We start from the raw sequence: 26,408 nt of genomic DNA on the forward strand, positions 1-26,408 counted from the left end.
GAAATAGAATCGGAAATGAGCTACATTAGTTTCCTTAAACAATCATATATAATTAGGTCATTGAAATAAATTTTTATTATTGCATGAGCAGAGCTGTGAATATGATCTAATTTATTTATAAATGTACTACAAATGATTCCAAATTATGTAATATTAGTCAGTACACGTTAAAAATATTTTAGAAACGAAAGATTATATCTGATAAAATATTCTCGCTTTATTCAAGAAACAAATCGTTAGAAATGTTTAGTACAACCAGATAGTAATTAGTATTAAACTATTTCATTGATAAAATAATAAACTGATGTGTAAATTTATATATGTATCATTCATGTAAAACAGCATCATCACGATCACTTGTACTATTCGTAGAAGCGGAATTAACTAAATACATAAAAAAAAGGAATATCCTTCTTTAAAATTCATGATAATTTTATCGACTTCAGAATACACCGAAAAAGTGAAATAATCTAGTGGTAATGGAGATATAAGGAAACTTCCCCGAAGGAAAATGAGTAAATAAAGGCGTCCATGACAATTTTCTTGGCTAGTATATAAGTTGCAACAGGTAGCTAAAGTTTCATTATTCTCTAATCATGGCTCTCAATTACAGCGAAAGCCTACTAGCAGTTATTACGGCAGTGATTGTCTTTATTTTTACAACTATCTACTTTTACTCACGTTATAAATTAAACTATTGGAAACGTCGTGGAGTGGAACAGTTACCTACAAGACACTGGCTTTTTGGTAATTTTAAAAACGCTATTTTATTTCGTACTGCTCCAGGATGGCATCTAGGAGAACTTTATCGTCAAGCCACAACAGACTCACCTTATGTTGGCTTTTATATCTTCCATAAGCCATGTCTTCTTCTCCGAGATCCAGAGATTATCAAGCAGATCCTTATCAGAGATTTTGAAAACTTTTCTGATCGTCATTTCGCTGGTTCTCAACAAAAGGATAGCATTGGTATGAGAAATTTATTTGGACTCAAAAATCCAGCTTGGAAATATTTAAGAACTAAAATTACTCCAACTTTAACTCGTGGAAAGTTGAAGCAAATGTTTCCATTAATGAGAGAAACAGGAGAACCAATGATGAATTATATTGAACAACAAAAAGCTGATGAAAAAGGGGTGAAAAAACTTGATGCTCAAGAACTTAATTATAAATACACTTCTGATCTTATTGCTAGTGTTGCTCTTGGTACAAAAATGGATTCTTTCAATAATCCTAACGCTGAATTTAATAAGGCTGGTAAGTTAATATTCTCGCATTTTTACAAATTTTTTTTTCTTAAATTATAAATGATTATGTTAATAAATATACTTTTCAAAATTTAATTATAGTTATGGAATTTTTCCATGGATTCAAAAGAATGATAGCTTTGGTGACAGTATTTTTCATGCCTGAACTTGTTGACGTAATTGGTTCTCCAATGCTTTTTAACTCAAAATTTGTTAAAGAAGTTTTTTGGAATGCTGTAGAATCACGTGAAAGAACTGGCAAAAAGAGAGGCGATTATATTGATTCTATAATTCAATTGAAAAATGGTGAACAAAATCCTCTTTACAGTGAGTATTAGAATGAGAATTTATAGATGTTTAAATATAAAGCATGAATTATGTTCTAATTATTCAATTATTTTAATTTTCAGAATTTGAAGGTGAAAATTTGCTTTTCCAATCAGGTACATTCTTTTCTGGTTTCGAATCAAGCTCAACCACAACTGCATTCACTCTCATGGAACTAGCAAGACACAAAGAATATCAAGATCGTGTCAGAGATGAAATTAAAAAGACAATTGAAAAAAATGGTTGGACCTATGAAGCATTTAATGAAACGAAATTTTTGGATCAGTGTATTGCTGAAGGTATCAGACTTCACCCACCTGTTTCTACAATTGACAGGAAAACTCGAGATGATTATACTGTAAGAATTTTTCATTATAATTGAATTGTTGTAATATGAAGAAAGTATATGAGTTTTTCCAATTAACACATAATTGATTTGTAGATTCCCAATACTGACATCGTCATAGAAAAAGGCACTGCTATTTACATCTCGCTCTATGGTCTCCAAGAAGATCCAAAGCATTTCCAAGACCCTGAAGTATTCAACCCTGAACGTTTTAGTGATGAAAGCAGTATTCCTGATGCATACATACCTTTTGGAGCTGGACCAAGAATGTGTGTTGGAATGAAAGTTGGACAGCTACATGCCAAAGTCGTAATTGCTACAATTTTATCACAATATGAAATTTACCAGAAACTGGAAGACAAAAATGAATTAGATCCACGTTCAACTTTTACAGCAGCCGTTCACGGCATCAATGTTGAATTTCGGAAATTGACTACATAAATCCATCGGTATTTTTTTTTATATTGTAGAATATTGCTATAAATTACTTGCATAATTTCGATTTTTCGTTCTCACATCAAAGGGTCCGGAATCAGGAAGACTGATATTCACATAAAATAATAATTTATAACTAATACAGTAATCGAGTATTTTTATTGTTGTATAAATATCGAAAATGTTTGATATTGAAATATTAAAATTTTATTTAATCAATAAATATAAAATGCAATTTTAAAATATTCTGTTTTATTATTTCCTACTGCACAACCTTTTCTGATCAGAGCAGAAAGATGTTAATAAAAGTTTATACATATAATAGACTGATTTGGTAAAAAAATTTAGTATATATTCTTATGTAGTCAGGTAGAAATTTAACACAGTTAGGGTGATCCTTAAACAGAACACAGCATTGAAGTCCTATCCACGTCTGTTTTCTCCATTCCTGATTTAAATTTTGAATAAAGAGATTACGGTCTAGAAAAAGACTTTATCGCCATCTATGTTCTAAATTTGTAATTGACCAAATTTGGTTGGGAAAACCTCTTGAGCAGACTTTCTCCACTTTTTTTGATATTCATGTGTCAAAATATCTCGTAATAATTATTTCGATGATACTCAACTACATATAAAACCATGTTATTTCATTTGCTTTGTTAAATTATTTGGAATTAGTATAAAAATTCCGAGAAATTTTACAATCAACGAATTCTTCTATATCAAGGGAAGTGTTTCCTTAAATAGAGGCAACAAAAAATTGAAAAAGGTATATTATTTCCTTTCGAAACGTTAAGACGTATTGTTGATTTGTTCAACTGACTTGTACGTATGTCATCAATAGTTAAAACGAAACATATTAACAATCGAATATTCGGAGTAAAACAAGAAACGTGTGACAAAATTCTTTTTGGAAAAGGTGATAAACAGTTTGATTAATTAAATGGTTATTTTTAACAAGAAACCAAATTGGAGTTTAAAATTCATCTTTGGTAAGGTTAAAGATAACGAATGGAGTGATGAAATATTTCATTTTCTTATTATTCAATGAATTGATATGTAACAATCGATCAGACAAAATTTAAGTTGTGTGCAAATTAAATATCAATATAATTTCGAGAAAAATTCAAAAATATTCTATCGATTGAATGTTTTATAAAACATTAAAACGGAAACAAAAATATCTAAAAATTATAACCATGAAATCTCCAAAAATGTCTGTAAAAGTATCTGGTAAAAGAAGAAGTAGAGTTATACGAAAAAATCCATTACGTAAAGTTAATAAGAGAAATAGTAACAATATTATCATTGATACAGTTTGTAATAAAAAAAATGCTCAATCAAGAACTCCTTTGAGAACCGTTTATACAGGCTCTATCGCTAAAAATGGTGACAAAAATGGGTAAATACTTTACTGTTACTATCATTATTAGTTTTATTTGGAAATAATTTTGGTGTTTTTTTTATTTAGATGCTATAATTTATCAATGTCGAATTCGCGTAAACGTAGCAATAAATCAAAAGAATTTCCTCCAAGTAAGAGACGGAAAACAATTGATTTATGTGAAACTATTGTTCTAAGTGACGATGACGATGATGATGATGATGATAATCATCATGATAATATTAATAATAATGGTGGAATATGTTACGGTAGTACTGAAAGAACGGAATTGTCTCGTAGTCATGAAAATTCTGACATTATTCTATCATCTCCGTCACCAAAGAATGCACGTAGATCGAAAAGAAATAGAAATAAATCCATAAAAAAAAGGAGATCGATCTCAAATAGTAACCAGGATACTGCAAACTCTGGTAAAATTATTTATATATAGTTAATTTAAGAGTTAAGAGAATCTTGTTTATAATAAATTTTTTTAGCTAACGACGACGATTCAAAAGATGGAGATGAGGTTTGTGTTATATGGTCTTCAACATGTACAATGCCTAATGAGGATGAAATTAAGTTAGAACAAGCTAGTGATCATAACGGAGAGAAATATTTTTTTGATACTGTTGGAGATAAATCGAATTTCTTCAAACTCAGTTTATTTCCAGTAAATAAAACCATATTCACAGGTTCAAAAAGAGATGAAAAAGAGTGTAGTAATAATAATAATAATAATGATAATACTGTTAATATATCTTCACCAAGTCCAACAACGTCCGAAAATGAACTCTCATCTAGAAAATTAAGAGAAATAGTTGTTGATGGGCTCAACGTCACTTATGGGTTTGATTTTAAATTTTAAATTACTTTATTATTAAAATTTTTATCAAAAATTGTAACAATTAATTTAAATTATAGATATACACGTAAAAAAGTATTTTCAAAGAAAGGATTACAATTGGTTTTGGATTATTTTCGAAGTCGGGGACATGATGTTAAAATTTTCATACCACAATTTGAGCGAAGTAGAGAGAGACAGTTTCTTGAAGATTGGTATCTTAAAGGATATGTTATTTTCACTCCAAGTAGACGAATTGCTGGTAAAAAGATTATATCTCATGACGACAGGTAAATAAAAAATATGTTGAGTAAAATTTTAGAATTACAAAATTTTATTTTCAGCAGTAAAATATTCATTTTCATTAGTTACTTTATTTTGATAAAAATATGTGTTATTGTACATCTACATCGTTTAATTTTTTATTGATATTTTAATTAAAATACAGGTTTATTTTGGATTATGCCACTAAGTGTAAAGGAATAGTAGTTTCTTCTGATCAATATAGAGATTTATGGAAAGAAAAACCTGAATGGAGAGAAACAATTGAATTCAGATTATTACCTCCAACATTTGTAGGAGATTACGTTATGTTTCCTGAAGATCCTTTAGGAAGATCGGGACCAAGACTTGATGAGTTCTTAAGGCATTAATCTGTTTTGAAGTTACATTAATTAATATAAAAAGGTCTTGATTTGTTACCAAAAATTATTACATTTATTTTTTAATGCTATTAATACAAAATGTTAAGTAAAGTTACTTACAAAAGTGTTCTAAGCAGTCGAATTGTAAATTCGAAATTAAATTGCTACAATTTTGATATGAATCTTGCATTAGAAAAGTATTCAAATCGAAATTTATAGCAATTAATTTCAAATTTACACAAGTATTTGTGTATATAGAATTTTTCAAAAACTGTTATAAAAATTTTTCTTTTTCTAGCTTGAAAAATTTTTCAAAAAAAAAAAAAATGAAACAAAAAATGCATTTTATAAGAAGGTTTTGTTGATATTAAACTTAGTTTAATCCCATGATGGTCTCCAACACCATTTTCTTGATTGACGAACAAATTCCATACTTTCTTGAGCAGTTTCTCGGGCTAATTTTTGCATTGGAGTTGCCGTATCAGAATCTAACTTCACACTAGATAAGATTGTTTCATGTTCCAACGCTGAACTAACAGCTAAAAATAATTTTTTCCGTACATTAAAGTTTTCTACTTGAAAATATAAATTATCAATAAATATATAAACTTACTTGTTTTTGAAAATAATTTCTTTAAAACATAATTATCATCATCAACAACTGATTTATCTTCTTCCTCTGAATGTGCAAGTCTTCGACCAGCCAAACAAGATATTTCTTCACCTTCAAACAGTGCAGATATTTTTTTATTCTTATGACTTCGTTTTTTTTCGTGATTTTTTTCATGAGAATCAGAATTTTTCCCATCATTTTGTAAATGATTCCGTTTAACATTCGAACTTCCAAAAAGTCTATCAGATTCTGAAGCAGCACCATCAATTGGTTCATTTAAATGGAATAATTCTGTTAAATCAGAAGTTTGAAAAAGCCTTCTCTGACGAGGATCATCAAGTATTTTATTAGATAATAATAATTTATAAATCTGTCTATGATAAATTTTTTCCTCTATTGTTCCTACAGTAATCAGTCTATAAATGGTGACTTTTTTATTCTGTCCGATTCTCCAAGCTCGTTCTCTAGCTTGAGTATCAGTAGCAGGGTTCCAATCTGGATCATATATAACTACACGATCAGCACCAGTTAAATTAATCCCCAACCCACCAACTCTCGTAGTAGAAATAAAAACCAGGTACGAAGTATCTTCATTAAATTTTCTTATTGTTCTCTGACGTTCTACCATCGGCGTAGAGCCATCTAATCTTAAATATGAATATTTTTCTTGTTGGATTAAAGCTTCTAAAATGTGTAGCATTTGTCTCCCCTGAGTAAAAAGTAAAACTCTGTGTCCTTGAGATTTCCAAATCTTTAATAAAGACCTTACTACGGTCATTTTTCCAGATTTTTTCCAGTATCCAAATTTTTCTAGATCAATGTCTTCATCTAATTTCATTTCTTGATCAGAATCTTCAGTGTAAGTATCATAAATATACAGATCTGGATGATTACAAATTTTTCTCAGTGTTGTTAAAGCCACTAAAAGCCTTGCTCTATGTTTACCATCCCCTTGAACCGAACTTTTATCATGTAAAATTGTACTAACATGTTCCGATCGCAAAAATTCTTTGTATAAATTAGTTTGCTCTTCAGTTAAACTACAAAATAAAACCTGTTCATTTTTTTCTGGCAAGCTAATATGATGCTTAACATCATTTTTAGTTCTTCTCAACATGTAAGGACTGATAGCGTCTTTCAGCATTGTTGCTACTTGAAAAGCTGTAGCTTCTTGCAACGATGAAGCATTTGCATATCCTCCTCGTGTTATTGGTGTAGCACAATGTTCTATAAATGCATCAAGGGTGCCGAGTTTCCCTGGTAAAATGAAATCGAATAGCGACCAGAGTTCTTTCAGAGAATTTTGCATAGGGCTTCCCGTTAATAAAAGACGATGAGGGGTAGAAAATTTCTTTACTACTTTAGTAACTTTTGCCTGAGGATTTCTAATTTTATGTCCTTCATCAAGAACTACATAATGCCATTGAAAAGGTACTAAAATATCTACATGTCTCAATACTCCGGAGTATGAAGTTAATAAAATACCACCAGTTTTTAAACTTTCCAACAATTCTTCAGGTTCTCCTCGGTGGGTTCCTGATTGATGTAAAGTAACTACCCGTAATGAAGGCCACCAATCATGGAAGTGTTGAACCCATTGTTCTAATAATGTTGCTGGACATACAATCAATGTAGGCCCAAGACCTCGAAATCTCCCACCGTCAGATAAAAGCTCACTGCAGTCTAAACCAGCAAAAAATGCAATAACTTGGACGGTCTTTCCTAAACCCATTTCATCGCCTAATAATCCACCTAGATTGCGTCCATGTAACTCCCAAAGCCAACGGACCGACACTTTTTGATACTCATAAAGTTTTTTCCAAAGAGATTTTGGAACTTTGAATAAATTATCAACTGTTCGAAGACTACTTGACTTAAACTTTCTGTGTTCTATTCTTTTTCTGTACAAAGATTCATCTCCATCATCTAAAATGCGCTTTTTATGAACTGATTCTGACAGTGACTTTTTTCGTTTTGTAGGTCGTTTTTTATTATCTTCATCTGACAATTCTTCATCACTTGGAATATATTCACTTCCAGTATCACTTCCATCTTCTGTAGTATTCTTTGGAAGTTTTGATGGATTCACAACAACTGATGATGAAGTAGGAAGATCAACTGAAGATTTTTTTTCAGAAAAAGAATCAGTACTTTTTTTTCTTTCTCTCTTATGACTCTTTGTACATTTTTTTATTGAATTTTGACTTTTTTTTTCTTTTGAAAGTTTTTGTTCTACGACTGGCTTTTGTTTTTTCTTTTTTGCTGCTACCTCAGCTTGCCTTCGAAGATATTTTTCTAAATCTAATAAACCTGTCGTTGCATTAAATACATTTGCAGATGTTCCAGCCGATTTTTTCTTTAAATCTGCTTCAAATGGAGTGATTTCACCTGTTTGTACTTGTTTTTCTATCTCTAATATTTTTGGATTTTCTTGGTGATTATTGAGTACTATTTCTTGTGTTTCTGTTAACGTTGGCTCTTCGAGAGTTCCTTTACATGCTTTTGAATTTGTATTCTTTTTTGCTGATAGTGTTTTAACTTGGAGGGAAAGTTCTTGATGAATACTGGCTTCTGAACGAATGTTAACAATCTAAAAAAATGTAATACATTAAATTTTAAGAATAACTAACTTTCTGAAATATTATTTTACCTCTTTTAATTCATGTACTTGATCATCGATAATATCATTATCATTCAATGTTGAAAACTGACTATTTTGTTTTGTTACTTCTAGTTCATTGTTAGATAACTCTCCATACTCTTTGTTCGAATACAACGATGTCTAAAAATAAAAATAAAATAATGATTAGTTATTATTGTCTTTAAATAATACTAAAATATAATAAATGCAATTTTTTACCACCTTTGCAGAATTATCTTCATCTTCTGCAGGTTTTTCATCAGTGTCCATTGACGATAATTTTTATTTTTCTGGCAAAATATGGATAATCCAAACGTTTTTTAAAAATTTTTAATTTAATCCAAATCATTAATCTACAAAAAAATTAATAATAAACTTCAATTATCAGCTGAGTGGATAATTAATTTATTTTTTAAAATTCCCCGAACAAAATTGTCTCATAAACAAAATTATTACATCAGTTTCAGCATTTATTTCTATTTTCACTATTTTAAAATATGTATATATTATGTCGAATTATAAAAGAAAATTGATTTAAATTAAATAATATTAAAGACTTAAGTACTACGTCGTGCGACTTATTTTATGACAGTAATTAACGAAACTCGTGGTTGACTCACGGCAGCTGTGTTTGCATAGGACAGTGCAAATTAAAGATGGCTGTGGCGTTAAAAAGTTGCAGTCGTATCCGTGTGAATGATCCGTTGCTATCATTCTTAGTAATAAGACTATATTAAATTTTAAATAAACTAATTATAGTTTATTACATTAATAAACTTAATTGATTTATACCTACTTTTAGGTTATTTCGTCAAGTGAATTGTGTGAAAAAGTTTCAACTTCACTGCATCAAGCGGCGCGGGAACGGAGATGCCGTATTGCAGTGCATCAGTGCGAAAATATCACTGAAGTCTTAAGACAAAAACCCAATTTAAGTGTTGATATTATCATTTTTGCAATAGATGGACAAGTCAGACAATCAGTTACAGAAGTAAATTTGATTATTTTCGTTATTTTTACAATTATTATTTTTTTTTTTTTTGCTATATCAACAACATAACCTAAAAAGTATTGTATAGAAGGTTAGATATAAGAACTGAAAAGATAATAAAAACTTTCGAAAATTAGAGCTTAATATATAAGTAGTTTAATTACATATATAGATTAATAAGACGAGTTGTTTATCATATGTTTTAATTTTGTTTATAGGTTGAAACTAATATAAGTCTTATTGATGAACAGTTTATTGTTACTGGTTGTGTTTGGTTAGTTTACTGCAATGAAGCAACAACAAAACCAAATGTAACACATTTTAATGCTAAACAGTTAGCAGAAAAATTTTTACTTCGACGTTTTTTATCAGCCGATATTTTTGTAAGTTTTTATTAATATATATAATAATTATACACATTATAATAAATTAAGGTTTTATTCATAAATGTAAATCATTATTTTAGGATCCCGATAATTGTCGTCTATTAGGAAATCGACTTCTGAACCTCGCAGAAGGCGTTCTGGGTTTAAAAACTGGTCTTCCTATGATCGATTACGAAATTAATTTCGATTGAAAGTTAATATTTTATCAAACATGAAGAAATTATCAAAATCTCAAGCTTATGCTTCTAGCCAAGAAGAAAGTGAAAATGATAGTGATGAAACTGAGTGCAGTATTGGCAGCAATTCAACTGCAGGAACTCATAGGAGTGATACTCCGACGCGGAGTGCTCGGCTGAGAAGAAAAGGTCGTCGAAGAAGTAAAACAGCGAAAAGTAAGCCTGCTGCTGATAGACCTCTTTATAAATATGCTTATAGTATCAGAGAAGATCATGGTCAACCTTTATTTGGAGTTCAATTCAATCATCATCTCAAAGAAGGTGAACCAATGATTTTTGCTACAGTTGGTAGCAATCGTGTCAGCATTTATGAGTGTCGTGAAGGTCATGTTATGCGTTTTCTTCAGTGCTATGCTGATCCAGATTCCGAAGAAAATTTCTATACATGTGCTTGGACTTATGACGACTCTGGAAAACCTTTACTAGCAGTAGCAGGATCCCGTGGAGTTATTAGAGTAATCAGTCCTGTTACAATGACTTGTATTAAACATTATATTGGGCATGGTCATGCAATCAATGAACTTAAAATTCACCCAAAAGATCCAAATATCTTGTTGTCAGCATCTAAAGACCATGCCCTCAGATTATGGAATATCAAATCCGATGTATGTGTGGCAATTTTTGGCGGAGTTGAAGGACACAGAGATGAAGTTCTCAGTGCTGATTTTGACATGAAAGGACAAAGAATTATTTCCTGTGGCATGGATCATGCATTAAAACTTTGGTCACTGGAAAAACCTGATATGAAAGAGGCAATAAAACAGTCTTATTTTTGTAATCCATCAAGAAATGGTCGTCCTTTTGATACAATTCTCCAACATTTTCCTGACTTTACTACTCGTGACGTTCATAGAAATTACGTGGATTGTGTCAAATGGTATGGTGATTTTATTCTGAGTAAATCTTGCGAAAATAGCATTGTATGTTGGAAACCAGGTCGCTTGGAAGATTCTCAGTTGCGCAATAATGAAACTAGTGCAACCGTTATTCATCGATTTGAGTTTAAAGAGTGTGACATTTGGTTTATTAGATTTTCGATGGACTTCTGGCAACGTACACTTGCATTAGGCAATCAAGTTGGACGGACTTATGTGTGGGATCTTGAAGTTGATGAACCCGGACAAGCTAGATGTTATTCTCTTCAACACCCACGATGCTCTGCACCTATTAGACAAACAAGTTTAAGTCGTGATGGATCGGTGTTACTTTGTGTTTGCGATGATGCTTCAGTATGGAGATGGAATCGTGATCATTAATTTTTATATTTGATAATTAAATTTGCATTCTTTTTAACTTTTGCACTATAGTTATTATAGTGTTTATTTATAACACACAATTTGAATACTGAAAATGTACAAATTGATTCTTATACAGTCTTGATTAAGTTAACTAAGTTTATACAAATTTTTTGGCAAGCTTCAAACTTTCTAATTTTTACTTAGTTTAATTACCTTAAAGGGTAAAAATATTCTACAAATTTTGATACTTTTTTGAATAAATTTCAATATTAAAAATTTGTATTTTTTTCTTAACTTTGAGTAATTTTTATATAGATATAAATTTATCCCTGAAACTAGTAAACTAATCAGTACTTATCATGCTTGGCCAATTCATAGTATCAATGTTATAATGTGTTATATTATCCTATTTTATTCAGCGGCGATAGCTGCCAAAGCTGCACCTAAAGCTGCGTCTCCAGAGTTACCTAATTCTAATGGCAATTTATACCAACGAATAACTTCTTTTTGGAGCACAGAATTGCGTACAAGCCCTGATCCATTTCCAACAATGCGTTTAATTCCTTTTTCTTTTAGTAAATCCAGTGACATCATGCTAAGGAGTAAAAAAAATATATTCAATTAATTTATGAAACTTTTAACTTTTTCCATAATAAACAAATTTTATACTATTTCAACATGTTTGTGGAAACATTTAAAAGAGATTGAAACTAAAATAATTAATCAATAATATATTACACGAAATGATGTAAGTATGAAATCATAGAATGTCATATGTATGTTGACATTGGCCAATATAATTAGATAGTAACTTCAAAAATTGAAATAAAAATATAATGTTCATCATACCGTCTTATTTATAATACTACTGATTAATTATAAATTGGACTTACTTGTGCAAATTTCGTATTACTCCAGAACAAAGAGCTCGAAAGACACTTCCGAGTTGCAACGTATCTAATGTCACTCCCGTAATACTGGCGGTCTTATCTGGGGCATATCTTTCACCCAGGAGAAGAGGTTCTATTTCCATTGTACTAACTGCTGAGTCTTCTTGACCTAGACTAATCAATTTCTCCCACACTTTGGCTGAAAAGAATTGAAAATTAAAATATAGTAGGTTCATTCGTCCTAATTTTTTAAATCAATTTTTATTACAATCTTATCCGATAATTTTATGAATAAGACAAATAAATAAATCAAAACAATCTTTACATTGTGGAACTGAAAAACCTAAATCCATTGTCCATTGTTGTAAAGTTTTTACAAATGTTGCCAGAGTATTTCCCCCGTTTAATGAAGCAGCAACAGAAAGATATTTTCCATCAAAATAGGGAAAATGCTCTATATTTCCCAGTTTTGTAAAAGATTGTGGATTGAATGTCGAATGAACATAAGTAAGTTGAGCTGATGTTGAAATATTAAGAACCGCTTCATCAGGTTCTTTCAACAAAGGCAAAACAGAGCATTGAAGATCTCCAAGAGCTACGCCGATAGGCACACCTGCTGGTACTCCAAACCATGTTTGAGCAAGTTTTCCAGCGACTTCTCCGGGTTTTAAAATTATTTTTGGCAATAATTGAACTGGAAATCCAGCTTTCATCATCTCTTCAGTCTCCCACTGACCTTCTTCCGTCATAAAATATCCCCAGCTAGCGGCATTCTGAGTACTTATAGCTACTTCATTACTTCCTGTAAGCAAACTCACTACGAGATCTTGTACAGTTCCACATTTATTATATTTTTCAAGTTTTTCAGGCCTAAAATAATTTTTAATAGACAGTTATTTGATGTAGATTGACAGAATATAAAATTGGAGCAGAACAAAAAAATGAAAGGAAATACTTTTATGAATACAAAAAATTATTTTTGGTATAAAATTCTTTCATAATGTCTGAACTCAATATCACTTTCATCTTGAAAGAAATAAAAACTACATACTTGTTTCGTGCAAACCAGAATAAAGTGGCACACCCATAACCCGTATGAACTGGTAAATGGCTTTTAGATTTTGGCAAAGTATTTAAAAAATCCTTATCACATCTACCATCTTGCCAAGTATAGAGATGCGATACATTATCCTTATCTATATCCAACTTAAAAGGACTGCTTTCACGTTCTAATCTATTAAAAGTTTTCCATAAAGCTACTCCATGCATTTGTCCACATATTCCAATACTTTTGACCTGTAAGCGAACAAATTTAAATAGATATTGCAATAATCATTATATTTATCTCTATTCATGAAATTGTTATTTATAAATTTAAATTAATTGTATTGTAGTCACCTGCTTCAATAGATCCTTGGGAAGTCTAGAAACGCAATTATGAACAGCAGATAAAATTTTTGGCACATCTTGTTTATTTCCTTCAATTCCTAAATCACTTGGCACATTAGCTTGTGTTTCCTTTGATTGTTTAGCGACGATTTGTTTACTATCTACTGATAAAATAACGATTTTAACGGAGGTCGTTCCTAAATCTATTCCTAGCACATATTTTCCTTGGAAAGACATGTTTTTATAACAAATTCTAGCTTGATTGAAATTTTTTTTCAATTTCTAACTGATATAAAAATACTTATTCTGTACAAAATACACTTGAATTATGCATTAATGTTGATGTGCAATAGAACAAAGTCGTTAATCGGATAATGACTCTATTATTCCATCAATGTTGATGTCGTGAATGAACAACCAGTTCACGTGGAATGTCTGACAAGTACTGAAGGAATGTTTGAGTTTTGGTCATTGTCAGATTCACAGTCTACAAATCTACGTAACTATTATTGGAAGTAACGGAGGAAATACAGTAGTAGTTATACCGCTTAACTTGAAATGTAGTTACTTCTCTTAAACAGACTCAGAATAGACTAACTCTTCATTGCTTTGGGAACCAAGAAGGGCTTGGAACCTGTGGCTTATCGTGAAGATAAAATCACTCAAGTGCTCTCTTTATACTACATATACTGTACATTGGACGTAATACTTGTCGATTCTTCGTTACTGCCTCGCTCCATTTATCATGAAACAATGAGGGAATAATAAAAGAATTCAATACATACGTAGAAACGTTGCATAACTGTCATTTCCCTTGATAATTGTGACAGAATTCAATTATCAATTCAATTTACATATTTTTCCATTGTTTATAATACCTAAATTAAGCTTAATTATTGATGCCATAAGGAATGACTAAAGTTTTTTTAATTCTAATTATGTAAATAATTTTTTGCGTTTTGAATTTACGCTGATTTTCGACAGTTTAGGCTGATTGGAGATAAAAAAAGAAACTAACCATGTGGAGGGGTGATGATAAAGTAGACTTCTTTTATTTGTAATTCGTGGTAAAATTGATTCTTTTTCTATCGACACTTATCAAACTTAACCGAAGCCCAACGACTGTATCCTGTAAGCCATCGCTCCGAAGCTTATTAAAATAATATTATTATTATTTATCAAACTTCGTTGAACAGTAGATTTGTGTATTTGTTTACTTACAGTAAACAATTCTCAAGTTCTATTTAATTAGCAAGCATCAATAATTATACTATTTTTTATAATTTTAATAATTAATAAATAATGGCAAAGCATCATCCTGACTTAATTTTCTGTAGAAAACAACCCGGCGTCGGTGGGTAATCAATTATAACCTCTGAATACATTTTAATGTTCAGTATTTGTGTAAATGTATTAATAAAATAGAATAATATTATATATTATTTGTAGCAAAAAAACTTTTATTTATAACTATTATAAATAAATTTTTACTCAAATCACAATATTGTATTTTTCATTATTTTAGCTATTGGCCGGTTGTGTGAAAAATGCGATGGAAAATGCGTTATCTGTGATTCTTATGTTCGACCTTGCACGTTAGTACGAATTTGTGATGAATGTAATTATGGATCATACCAAGGACGATGTGTAATTTGTGGAGGACCTGGTGTATCTGATGCTTACTATTGTAAAGAATGCACAATTCAAGAAAAAGATGTAAGTCATGCTTTGTGTTTAATCAATCTTTATGAATAGCAACCCTCATATAGATAATTTTTCTTATTCATTCATAATTTATCAATTTTTGAATAAAGAAATTTAATGGAATCTTGAAATATAACTATAAATCATAACGATTTACGTTTTTCATTTTCTTCTGTTTAATCTAGAGAGATGGATGTCCAAAGATTGTCAATCTAGGTAGTTCGAAGACAGATTTGTTCTATGAAAGAAAGAAATATGGATTCAAAAGAAGATAAGATAGTTACAATATAATTAAACCTTAGACACATACTACATAAATCAAATATCCTGAACATCACTTCAATTATAAAAAAATGAAATTCATCTAGTAAGTTTTGAAATGTTGTAAATTATAAAATCTATTTTAATAATCAGTCCAAAAAGAAAAAAAGGATATATAAAATAAGGAAAATATACTGTTGACGTGATGAATAAAAATAAGTCAATTCATTTAACATGATATATATTTATTTCAACATGGACGTAAATTTTTTGACAATTTAATATTCGATGAATTCACATGATAATTTTCTTGTTACTTACAATTTTAATAGATAATAAAATAATCATAAAATGTAAATTACAGAATCGATAAAAATTATTTAAACGTATTAATATCATTTAATGGGAACAATAATATAAAATTGTAGTCCCTTGATTTGCTAAAACACCTTTAAATAAAAGTAACTTAAGTGTATAATAATTAAATGCGTGTATAATAAGTGATATTTTAGCTTAAAGAGTCATGGATTATTATTGGAATTAATATAATGTAATAATAGTAAAATATACTCTGTAAAAGGATTAAATAATTTTATAGTTCTATTTCTACTTGATTGATTAATTTTATCATTTTTGCAATAAACTATTTCACTTAGTAATCGAATGGATATGATTCTTTTGTTTTTTTTCCATTTTAAATTCAAATGATTGATTATAGTTTGTGTGATTGTTCTATTTTCTACTATTAAAGCTAAATTTGAATTTTACACCACATAGTTTTGTTCATAAATCAATCACTAACCCATCTGATAGATTTTTCTTTTACACTATGTATTGGAAGAATCATCTACTGGACTATTTAGTAAAAATTTTGTTTTTTTTGGTCAAATACCATGCCAGTGACATTGACTAATTTATTATTTATTTATGTAATTGACTATTAATGGATTAACTCATTTTAAATGTCTACTGTTATACTCGGATAATTTGAGTATAAATATATTGAAAACAATGATTATCCAATCGAAGTTATATGTTTTAAAAATATAAAATTTAAATGTATGTAAGCAATATGCTCAAAATTACTTTACATTAAATATTGTCAATTCTCTAATAATACTATTATATTGCATCTAATGGTTTTTCGAATCTATTGGCATCGTTTTATCCATAAATGATCCGACGGACGGTATTGAAAAATATTTTAGTCTTTTTTCATTTTCTGATTATGTAAATGACTTGAATTAATTGTGAATATTTTTATAAATTTTTTTTATTTCAGTAGTCCGCTTCGTCAGATCTGTTTGATCCTGTTTGAATTTATATCTTTATATCGACTTTCACTGTATATACATTACTTTACCGGAATGAAAAAAATCGGTATTGTATATTAAAAACAATATATATTTATATATATCTTTTCTTATGATATCGTTAATCTATGGAGCAAGAACCGTGGATCATTTAAAAATTTTCTTTGTTATATTGTATATATGTTATGTCATTTTGTATGAAAATATTTTATCAATTTCTAACATTGTTTTTCACTCCATCAATTAATTATTAATTAACAATCGTAATATCTCATTATTTTTCTTCTATCTGTTATCTCTTTTTGTTTAAATCATAAAATCGATTAAATCTTGGCAATTATGGAATCGTTTGACACATAATTAATTTGTTAATAAGCAGTCATTTGTTTATATGCAAGAGAATTGGCTTTAACAATTGACAAATTTACCTTTCATTAAAATTTATCCATCATTTCTTTCCTTTAATATTTCTCTTACGTAGTAAAGTTCGGATCAATACTGCTTCCTTGTCCAGTATTATCTGTCTCTCATCTGGACAGTGACGAACTTGCTACTGAACGGCCGCTCACAGCTGATTGTAAACTCATCACTGATCCCCTGTAATGTTTATTGTTTAATTAAAAAGAATTATTGTGGGCTATTTATTTCTGAGACTATTTCAGTCTGCTTAGATGTCTTACCGATAATGCGCAGAAGGTAATACTTCGTAGAAATACATCAGCTGAGCTTTATGTGCACTAATTGATGGTAAGAATTCACCTTCATCTGGATTTTTCCACTGTAGAACATAAGTTCCTGGTTCTTGAATGATATGTGTTCCCTGGATACTTTCTCCATCATGACAAACGACACTAGACTCAACTTTAATACAATTAATACCCTCTTTCCATTCTTTAGATTCATCAGTATCAGTAATCTCTAGTGGTTCTAAAACATTGTTAATCCGTAAGTTAGTTAATTAGCTTATGTTGTAATAAAAACAAATAATGCAAATACTTTTATATTAAAAAACTGAAAATTATTTTATTCTCTTACGATTGATGAGTGGACTTTCATTAGTTTCTCTCAAAACGGTAAAAATGACGTTATGACGCATTACATCAAAGTCCCAGGTCAAAACAGCACCAGTATCATTAGTATTGATAGCAACGTGATGAGTTTGTCCATGACCTAGACTTATGGAATGATAGAGACTATGTTCATGATCGTTAGATGCACCCTCGAGGTCCAGCCTGTATAAACTTTTCGGTACTACTCCACCTTCCATGACGCAAGTCTAAAATGATTTATCACAGTTATTAATTATATCAATTTTTTATCGAAAAAATCGACTCTTAACATTGATGATTAAATAAAAGCTCATATATTGCTTTCTAATTTTGTGACGCACATTAATGAAGCGTAAATGGATTCATGTGGTACTATAAATGTATAAAATACTTTTAATTCTTGATATAATTTCCAAAGTTTTGAAATTGGAAAAGTTCAAAACATCAATTATGATTATTACAATAAATATTCTAAACTCCCACGTGTGCATTGTTTTATCTATGAATGTGATATTGAATTACATCACGTTGCACGCGTGTTAAATGTCCAACAAACAAAAAATACATGTAATTTTGCACGTGATAATAAAGTAAATGATAAAAACGTGATATATTGCGTCACATCTATCATATTCCTATTTTTCTTACATTCCCACTTGACAAGATGGTTTTGTAAAATTGTTGAGGTACTGTTAACACATCGACCGTCGAATTTTCCTAACAGTTTATTTTTTATTAATTTTTATTAACTCATTATTTATTTTTTAATCTTATCTTTCAATTTCAATTATAAAAAATTCATATTTTTTATATAAATCGAAACTAATTATTTAATTAAATATTCATAAAGGAATGTATTTATTACCTCTGATGGTCCACCAAGAAAATCTGGAATGTATTCTGCGTCAATGTAGTCAGTTAATCCGCCTTCATTTTGCTCTTGATAATCAGTTCCGCAGTAGAATATAAATTTGTTTCGAGTATTTTCATCTGAAATAAATGATACAGTTGATAATTAATTACACTGCGTGACAGAATTCATTTAAAATTAACAATGTGGTTCGAAGTTAGTTATTAATGACGTAGATGGTAAGTTAAAAAAACACAATTTCTATCCACGGTGGATATCTAGTTTATTAAAACTTTAAAGTTAATATACTCTTATCAATTCGAACTCTAAAAGTTTAGATTGTGTTTTATCAAATTATCAGCTGAAAGTTATATAATTAAGAATTCTAACAAAGTTATGCAAACTATTTTTCTATGATGATCATCCATCAAAATAACTTACGTATGAAAGTGCTAATAAGTGTCCATAATATAGGGAAACATCTTGGAGCACGAATAATTAAAACTCTTCCCATCGTTTCAGGATAATTAGCCTCGACAATTTCTATTATTCTCAATAAAGCCTAAAAAAAAGAAAAAAAAATTGAAAAAAATATAATTCACAAAAAATATTAAAAAATATTAACACAAACCTTAATTCCAGGTCTCCACAAATGACGCATATTTAGTCCTTCAAGATCAATTAACAGACACCATTGAGACACTGGGTGCCCTACAATAGTTGTAGCTTCTTCCATTAAAGACAGTCCTTCTTCGCATATATGTAGAGCCTACGAATAATTAATAAGTAAACACATGTTTACACTTGACTTCAATTCTAGTTGACAAAGCAACTTACTAGTAGTAATAATTCATCTTCACCGATCGATTTAAGTAAACCTTTGACATCCATTTGCCCCAGCCGTAAAATATAAAGTGGTCGACCATCTATAATAAACATAACACCTTAAGCTTTGCTATTCAATCGATTTAATAAACGTCATATTATTTTAATAGATTTTGTTGCTCTATTACCTTTGTCAGAATGATGCCATCCACCAGGAAAATAATCCTTAACAACCTGTGGTGCTTCATATTCATCTAATAATTTATCAATTTGATACTTTTTACGCCAATGAAGTGATTGCGTTAACATTTCTTTAGCCTTATCAACCATAAATTCTCGGGCGCGAAGAAATCGTAAAAGCGTTGCGTCATTGGGTACGGATGCACCACGTAATTCTTGAATGCTTTGACGTAATTGCAATAATTTACTCTCTTGCATTAAATCTAGTTTACCAAGATATCTTTCTATATAATCAGATGACAATTTTATCTCTTTACTACTTGGCAATTTTGTCTCGGCTGTTGCTTCCGCATTGTCATCGTTGTTTTCTTCAGTCTCATTACTGAAAAAAATTTAATTATGCCAATAAATTACTTGTTGTCATTGAATTTGTGTAAAAGAAAAGATTCAAGTATACACTTACGTTTTTTCTTCATTTGGAACTGGCTGTTGTGGTTCTACCCAAGGTGCCACATAAGTGATTCCTTGTTCTTTTAATTCATTAATAAAATATTCAATAATTTCTTTACCCTAAAATCAATAAAACCAGGGAAAATGTTAATGAATTATTCAAAAATTAGACTTTATTATAATGTTTAATCGATTCTAGTTAATAAGTTATAATGACCTTGGCTATATTTTGAGCATATTGTTTCATAGCTAACTTTTCCATCGAGTTCTCAAAGCCAAAGAAATTTTTTATATCTAAACTGGCTGTCTGTTCGAAACAAGTCCATTCTGAATTTTCTGGATGAATCTGAAAAATTGATTCAAATGATTGATTTTAATTCCCAAATTAATTTGACCAGAAGTGACTCTTGAATTGAATTAGTTTTACTCGTAAAATGTTCAATAAAATGTCATACTTACAAAATATCTACATTTTTCTATAACAGTAACTTTGTTGGAAAAGCTTTCATTCCATGCTTCAATCTCCAGTACACTACTACGTCTATCCAAGACATTTTTTTGTACAAAGTACACATAATCAACTCCAATGATCTGAAAAAAGAAATAGTAATTACTTATTTCTGTATTTTTTACATCATTTATCATATAAGTGAAATATTTTTTATTATATAACAATAAAATAAGGAAATTAAATTTATTTTTCATTAATATTTATATTGATGTAACTTTCCGGTTAAGTTTCTATATTTCTGTAACATTAATTTTACTGAAACTTATTAAATTACCTTCTTTAATATATATGGAGCTTCAACATTAAGTTTACATCTTCTTTCAGTAGTTCTTATTGCACCTCCTTGGCTCTCTTCATCTTTTAACACCTCACAGCCCACAAAGACTGGTATTTGTGGACACGTGGGAAATCTTCTTTCATAAGCCTTTTTGAAAAGAAAAATATAAGATGTAAATTCATATGTATAAATGCAATTTTTGTACATGTATTGAATAATATATATTCTCTTTCTATAGATTTAATGATTGACCATAGGTGTAATCGTGCAATCGTTTCTTGTTTCTCAATTACTCGCATGAATGGTCAGCTTTATTATGATCAATTTTCACTTGCAAGATAAGCAAAAATGATTACTTGTTGGAAAAATCAAAGAGGAAATTGTCAAGTGATTTCAATATTTTAATTAATAGATAAAAAAGAAATCAACTAAAAAACATATTATGAATATGCAGTCTATATTAACCAAGTCTTTTGCTAAGTTTGTGATTGAATTTATATTAGAAAGTAAAAACTTAGTAAAGAATAACCATGAAATGAAATTAACAACATTTGTCATTTTAACTTAATGACACAGCAAAGTTATATAGATAAAGATTAAGCGAATTGATTATATAAACATAAAAAAATAAATAACAAAGAATACGCCTGAAAGAGTTATTTATAGATAAAAAAAACACCCAAAACACCAAATAAAAAATAAAAACATACATATTATTGATTTAATTAGCATCTGATTATCTTCATACGTTTTTTTGTATATTGGAATAAAAAATTGTAAATAAAATATTTCAAGAATCATTATATAATTTTTTATACTAATATTGCATCATTGATAAATAGAACAAAATTACAGGTAATAAGAAAAAGGTGTGTAAAGCTATGTTGATTTGATTTAACGTATTATTGTTATTAAATAAAAATGATTAATATTGAAATGTTTTTTTCACAAGTCAGTAAAACAGAAAGCAATATTCATTAAAATAAATGTCATGGTGTTAATTAAACATCCATTATTTGATTTTATCATTGTAAATGATCAAATAATTCATGTCATTTATCAATGATTCTTAAAAACGTAGACAATGAGGAAAAATATAATCTACAGAATGATAGAAGATAAATAAAGCATTCGGGATAATCGGATATTGTGAACAGGTTTCACGTTCAAAGGCTGACCCTTGACATTAAAGAAAAAGGAATAAATCGGAAAAATATACTTCTTGTTAAACTTTATTTATCGATGTCAACGTGTATTTGGCTTTACACTTGCGATCACGTGCTTTTCATAGATACAACTATAGAATGGATTACTATATATAGATAGAAGAAAAGTAGGTAGCTACTGGATAAAACGAGAGATGAATGTTTGATGACAAAGAAATTCTCTTTGGAGGCCGTCTGTACAAATAAACTCACCAGCATGACAAGTGCGAACGGATGCTTGTAAACCCGTACGGGTGATTGGTATTGTTGAACCATTATAATTTAATTTTTCAATAATATATAATTTCTTTCTTCCTTCCTCAGTCACTTCCTTGTAATATTTTTATTTCTTCCTTAACTGGCACAAACACTATTTTCTGACAAAAATACTTTCAATATTACGAATGGAACTTACTTACGCGAACTATTCATTAAAAAACTGAAAAATAATTGGCCAACTTCGTCAGGAATTGAATAAAATTTTTTCGTTACTCCAAAACCAATTGTCTACTTGTCACTGACTCGCGATGTTACGAATGAATGCGTTGTCTTGCTTTTCATGATGTCGCCACACTCACTGGCTTTTAAATTTGAAGCTCCATTTCTATTCTTTGTGGTTAACGATAATAACATTAGGGCTGACTTCTATGTAGAAATCATTTTTTATTTTAAATTGTTTACATATCGTGAATTATTCAGTTTGTAAAAAAAATTAATATTATTTAATAATTACAATAAGGAGTTATTTATAAATTTTATATCTTTTTTATATTTGAAGTTTAAGGGTTATTTTTACAGAATTGATGTACACGTGTAATGTTTGTTTGCACTGAGAAACGAGTTTCAAGTCGTTATTAAATTAAAAACTTAAACTCCATATAATTATATTATTCTTTTCTTATATAATGAAAATAAATATATTTTTGATAATTTAGAATATCGTATTTTATATATGATGAAATGTTTGATGCAGTTTAATTATATAAACTGATGAATAATAATTAAATAATTTGTCGTTTGAAATTTTTAGTGTCGGTTTTCATTTGAAATTAATGCTAAAACAATGCTCCAAAAAGTTTTACTCCGTATCTGAGTGGATATTAGATAATGAATTTTATCCAAAATGAAAACATGAGAGATTATCAGCTTTTATTGCCTCATATTTCTCAAATAATTCATTAAAATTATCTAAGAATTAATCTTATTTCGGTTTTCATCGTTTTATAGAAGGTTATAATTTTGATTACAAAAACAATATTCTATTTAAAATGTAAACAAAAACCGAAAAGTGTTTTAAAATTTACTAAGCTATTATTTGCTTCTATAAATTCATAAATGTATTCATTGGTGTTGATTATTCATTTGTAAGAATTGAAATATTTTCATATTCAATTTAAAAAAAAAATAATTCATTTATAAAGAAACATTTAACTATTTACCTCAGCATGACAAGGAAAAAAAATGTTTCGATTTTATTCACAGTTTTATTGTTAATTTTTTTAATTAACATAGCAAAGGTTTCTGCATCAACTGGAGACAGATCCCAATTTTATAGACAATGTCTTCTTGTCTGTTATTCTCACAATTGCAAACACAGTGAGTAATGCTATTGTTTTTTTTGCTTCATTGTTATCAAATACATTTATGACGTACATGGTAATGATCTTGAATTATCATACCATCCTTGCTTAATTGTATCAGCTAATTATCGTTTTTTGTTCTTTGTAGACGTTGATTTTGAAGTTATATCCTTCAACGATGATGGATTTTTATCGTGGTCTTGTGAAGAGAATTGTCGATATGAATGTATGTGGGAAACTGTTGATCATTTTATAAATCATGGACTTCATGTTCCACAATTTCATGGCAAAGTAATTGAAATTAGTAAATTATTTATAAATGAATTTTATTAGATAAAATGATCATAAATTTATATTTATTTTAGTGGCCATTTATTCGAATGTTTGGCCTTCAAGAACCAGCATCCATGATATTTTCTCTGATGAACTTTTACGCTCATTTTGTCATGTATAACAAATTCAGACAAGAAGTAAAATCTTCCATGCCAATGTCTTTAATATGGACTTATTTTACAATCGTAAGGATTTTGGAAATTGAAATCTTATGGAAATCCTATTCAAAATATTGGAAAATAGTTTTAAGTTATTATTGGCTTGTTATTACAGGTTTGTTTGAATGGCTGGCTCTGGTCTGCAATATTTCATGCAAGAGATAAACCGTTTACAGAAGTAATGGACTACTCTTGTGCATTTACAATGGTTATTACATTATTATTCTGTATGTTATTACGAATATTTTATCGAAATAATAAGGTATTTGCTGTGATAGCGTTTGGGTACGTTAGTATTCTTGTCACGCATTTGTCTCATTTGTGGTCTGGACAGATAAATTATGGGTACAATATGAAGATGAATATTTTATTCGGTAAAAATTAGTATGAATATAAATATAGATTATATTATGTTAGTAGTAATAGTAATCAGCTGTATTAGAGATTATAATCACATTAATTTTATAAAAATTTACATTTTTGAACGTAAAGTTAATGCATAGATAAGAAATAATAATTATCAATGGCTTTCAGGATTTCTTACCTTTGTTGTCACAATGATCTGGTGGTATCGTAATTCAAACAAAGTTCCGCATGCTTATCTAATCGGTTGGTTTAATATCTTCACTGTGATAGTTACACTTTTTGAAGTTGCTGATTTTCCACCGATCTTTTGGACTCTTGATGCCCATGCTCTTTGGCATGCTTCCACCGTTCCACTAGTTTATTTATTATACAGGTGAATAAAACTCCATAATAATGCGATTTTTATTTAAAATCTTCGAATAAAATCATTGCTATTTCAGATTTATGATTCTTGATTGTCATTACTTAAGAAAACAATACAGTTACCAGGTAATATTAGACAATCATATAGAGTAGAAATTTATAGTACAATTTTTTGATAAAGAGATGCAATGAAAATAAATAAAAACTTATATTTTATTTCTAAAATGGTATTTATTTATTGTTTATTTACGTATAATTTCAAGTAACAGTTTTTAAAATTTTTCTAGTAGAAAATACAAAATTGATTTTGCTATATGTAGTCAATCATATTGGGTAGATGCAAAAATATAATTTTATATTTAGAATAAAATTATTTTAATTTTACTTATAAGAATGATTGTCGAGATCGTAAGTCGCTTTTTAGATATAAATTAAAACTATCAATAAATTTTTAGTAAAAAAGGTGGTAATTGTCTAGTACGTTACATCAGAAGGTGTATTATTATAAAAAAAATTGTTATCTATACTATTAACAAGAGATGATAATCATCTAATCCTTTAAAATATTCGAAGCCAGCATTTGCAATAATAGATTCAATCATAGGCATATACATGTACTAGACATTTACCAAAAAATTTTATATATTATTTTTATCAGTAGCAAATAAGTTTTGCACCAATCCAACATGAATCAATTGTAATCATTAGGTGATCGCATAAATAATGAACGTGCTGCGGTTTAATGAACTTTTCGGCTACTATGAAAGATGAATTTTTTGGCAAGAACCAGAAAATGATACTGATTTAATTTAAGTAATAGATCTAAATATTAACAATTGTTCAAAATATAGTATAAAATATACGTTCATGCATACTCGAACGTGGTACAGATTTTTGCACTATTGGTTACATGAAATGAACATTAAATTAATATTTGTTATTGAATTAACTGCATTTTATTTCGTATTTTATGAAAGACTTTTCTAGTCCGAAGGAAGACAAAGATATCATAAATCAATCATAAAAAATATTACAAATTTTGTAGTTAATTAGTTACTAATTAATTATAAATAACAAATAGTACTTGCGAAGTAGTTTCGATAAAGTGCCAGAGGAATGTTTACTTTTTAATATTATTAACAGCAAAAATTATATTATTCAATTCAGTAATATTAAATTTTCAATTGTTGTTCAATCTTATTAAGTACCAAAATGCAGTTGATCAGTTAAAATTAAGTAATAATGCTATGAAATTTAAAAAACTAAATGGCAACAATTAATTGAAGATTATTCATTGATTTACTGAAGATTTATATTAATAATTCTAACAGTTGCGATTCAAATATGAAAAATTGAATTTTTAATCAATTGT

General features: G+C 28.9%; 8 protein-coding genes across 11 annotated transcripts; 5 read left to right on the forward strand and 3 right to left on the reverse strand.

The window, feature by feature from the left end:
- The first annotated feature begins 545 nt into the window (after positions 1 to 545).
- LOC118068638 (cytochrome P450 6k1-like) lies at positions 546 to 2,590 on the forward strand. Its single transcript, XM_035086183.1, has 4 exons — positions 546 to 1,257; positions 1,350 to 1,574; positions 1,658 to 1,932; positions 2,017 to 2,590. Exons 1-4 carry the CDS (start codon positions 597 to 599, stop codon positions 2,359 to 2,361), a joined length of 1,506 nt encoding a protein of 501 aa, XP_034942074.1. The 5' UTR covers positions 546 to 596; the 3' UTR covers positions 2,362 to 2,590.
- Positions 2,591 to 2,957: 367 nt separating this feature from the next.
- LOC118068619 (NEDD4-binding protein 1-like) lies at positions 2,958 to 5,839 on the forward strand. 2 transcript variants are annotated; one of them, XM_035086130.1, is made up of 6 exons: positions 2,958 to 3,757; positions 3,827 to 4,170; positions 4,237 to 4,588; positions 4,664 to 4,873; positions 5,032 to 5,270; positions 5,526 to 5,839. In XM_035086130.1, the coding sequence occupies exons 1-5, from the start codon at positions 3,504 to 3,506 to the stop codon at positions 5,234 to 5,236; spliced, it is 1,365 nt and encodes a 454-aa protein (XP_034942021.1). In that variant the 5' UTR covers positions 2,958 to 3,503; the 3' UTR covers positions 5,237 to 5,270; positions 5,526 to 5,839. The 2 variants fall into 2 exon arrangements, with proteins under 2 accessions (XP_034942021.1, XP_034942019.1); XM_035086128.1 differs by having other exon boundaries at positions 5,032 to 5,839.
- On the reverse strand, positions 5,570 to 9,387 carry LOC118068615 (DNA excision repair protein ERCC-6-like). Of its 3 annotated transcripts, none has more exons than XM_035086123.1 (6): positions 9,278 to 9,387; positions 9,102 to 9,209; positions 8,704 to 8,834; positions 8,491 to 8,622; positions 5,841 to 8,430; positions 5,570 to 5,766 (listed from the first exon to the last, which is right to left on the reverse strand). In XM_035086123.1, the coding sequence occupies exons 3-6, from the start codon at positions 8,749 to 8,751 to the stop codon at positions 5,606 to 5,608; spliced, it is 2,931 nt and encodes a 976-aa protein (XP_034942014.1). In that variant the 5' UTR covers positions 8,752 to 8,834; positions 9,102 to 9,209; positions 9,278 to 9,387; the 3' UTR covers positions 5,570 to 5,605. The 3 variants fall into 3 exon arrangements, with proteins under 3 accessions (XP_034942014.1, XP_034942015.1, XP_034942016.1); XM_035086124.1 differs by having other exon boundaries at positions 8,938 to 9,209; XM_035086125.1 differs by lacking the exon at positions 9,102 to 9,209 and having other exon boundaries at positions 9,278 to 9,381.
- On the forward strand, positions 9,341 to 11,499 carry escl. The gene is made up of 2 exons (XM_035086131.1): positions 9,341 to 9,472; positions 9,939 to 11,499. Exon 2 carries the CDS (start codon positions 10,070 to 10,072, stop codon positions 11,348 to 11,350), a length of 1,281 nt encoding a protein of 426 aa, XP_034942022.1. The 5' UTR covers positions 9,341 to 9,472; positions 9,939 to 10,069; the 3' UTR covers positions 11,351 to 11,499.
- A 110-nt stretch (positions 11,500 to 11,609) lies between these two features.
- LOC118068618 (sedoheptulokinase-like) lies at positions 11,610 to 14,592 on the reverse strand. The gene is made up of 5 exons (XM_035086127.1): positions 13,621 to 14,592; positions 13,274 to 13,518; positions 12,548 to 13,092; positions 12,226 to 12,421; positions 11,610 to 11,927 (listed from the first exon to the last, which is right to left on the reverse strand). Exons 1-5 carry the CDS (start codon positions 13,846 to 13,848, stop codon positions 11,744 to 11,746), a joined length of 1,398 nt encoding a protein of 465 aa, XP_034942018.1. The 5' UTR covers positions 13,849 to 14,592; the 3' UTR covers positions 11,610 to 11,743.
- Positions 14,593 to 14,709: 117 nt separating this feature from the next.
- Phf5a (PHD finger protein 5a) lies at positions 14,710 to 15,977 on the forward strand. Its single transcript, XM_035086132.1, has 3 exons — positions 14,710 to 14,965; positions 15,137 to 15,327; positions 15,501 to 15,977. Exons 1-3 carry the CDS (start codon positions 14,914 to 14,916, stop codon positions 15,588 to 15,590), a joined length of 333 nt encoding a protein of 110 aa, XP_034942023.1. The 5' UTR covers positions 14,710 to 14,913; the 3' UTR covers positions 15,591 to 15,977.
- A 1,372-nt stretch (positions 15,978 to 17,349) lies between these two features.
- Positions 17,350 to 22,818, reverse strand: retm (real-time). The gene is made up of 13 exons (XM_035086126.1): positions 22,450 to 22,818; positions 21,029 to 21,178; positions 20,703 to 20,834; positions 20,461 to 20,589; positions 20,257 to 20,363; positions 19,802 to 20,175; positions 19,626 to 19,714; positions 19,420 to 19,557; positions 19,230 to 19,350; positions 18,804 to 18,928; positions 17,925 to 18,165; positions 17,570 to 17,816; positions 17,350 to 17,486 (listed from the first exon to the last, which is right to left on the reverse strand). Exons 1-13 carry the CDS (start codon positions 22,510 to 22,512, stop codon positions 17,417 to 17,419), a joined length of 1,986 nt encoding a protein of 661 aa, XP_034942017.1. The 5' UTR covers positions 22,513 to 22,818; the 3' UTR covers positions 17,350 to 17,416.
- A 112-nt stretch (positions 22,819 to 22,930) lies between these two features.
- Positions 22,931 to 26,295, forward strand: PGAP3 (Per1-like protein PGAP3). The gene is made up of 6 exons (XM_035085687.1): positions 22,931 to 23,832; positions 23,965 to 24,107; positions 24,182 to 24,334; positions 24,423 to 24,681; positions 24,842 to 25,046; positions 25,114 to 26,295. Exons 1-6 carry the CDS (start codon positions 23,682 to 23,684, stop codon positions 25,187 to 25,189), a joined length of 987 nt encoding a protein of 328 aa, XP_034941578.1. The 5' UTR covers positions 22,931 to 23,681; the 3' UTR covers positions 25,190 to 26,295.
- Positions 26,296 to 26,408: the final 113 nt, after the last annotated feature.

This window comes from Chelonus insularis, unplaced genomic scaffold (assembly GCF_013357705.1).
Source record: "Chelonus insularis isolate UGA/USDA-ARS -01 unplaced genomic scaffold, ASM1335770v1 contig_3_pilon, whole genome shotgun sequence".
In the NCBI taxonomy this organism is placed as follows: domain Eukaryota; kingdom Metazoa; phylum Arthropoda; class Insecta; order Hymenoptera; family Braconidae; genus Chelonus; species Chelonus insularis.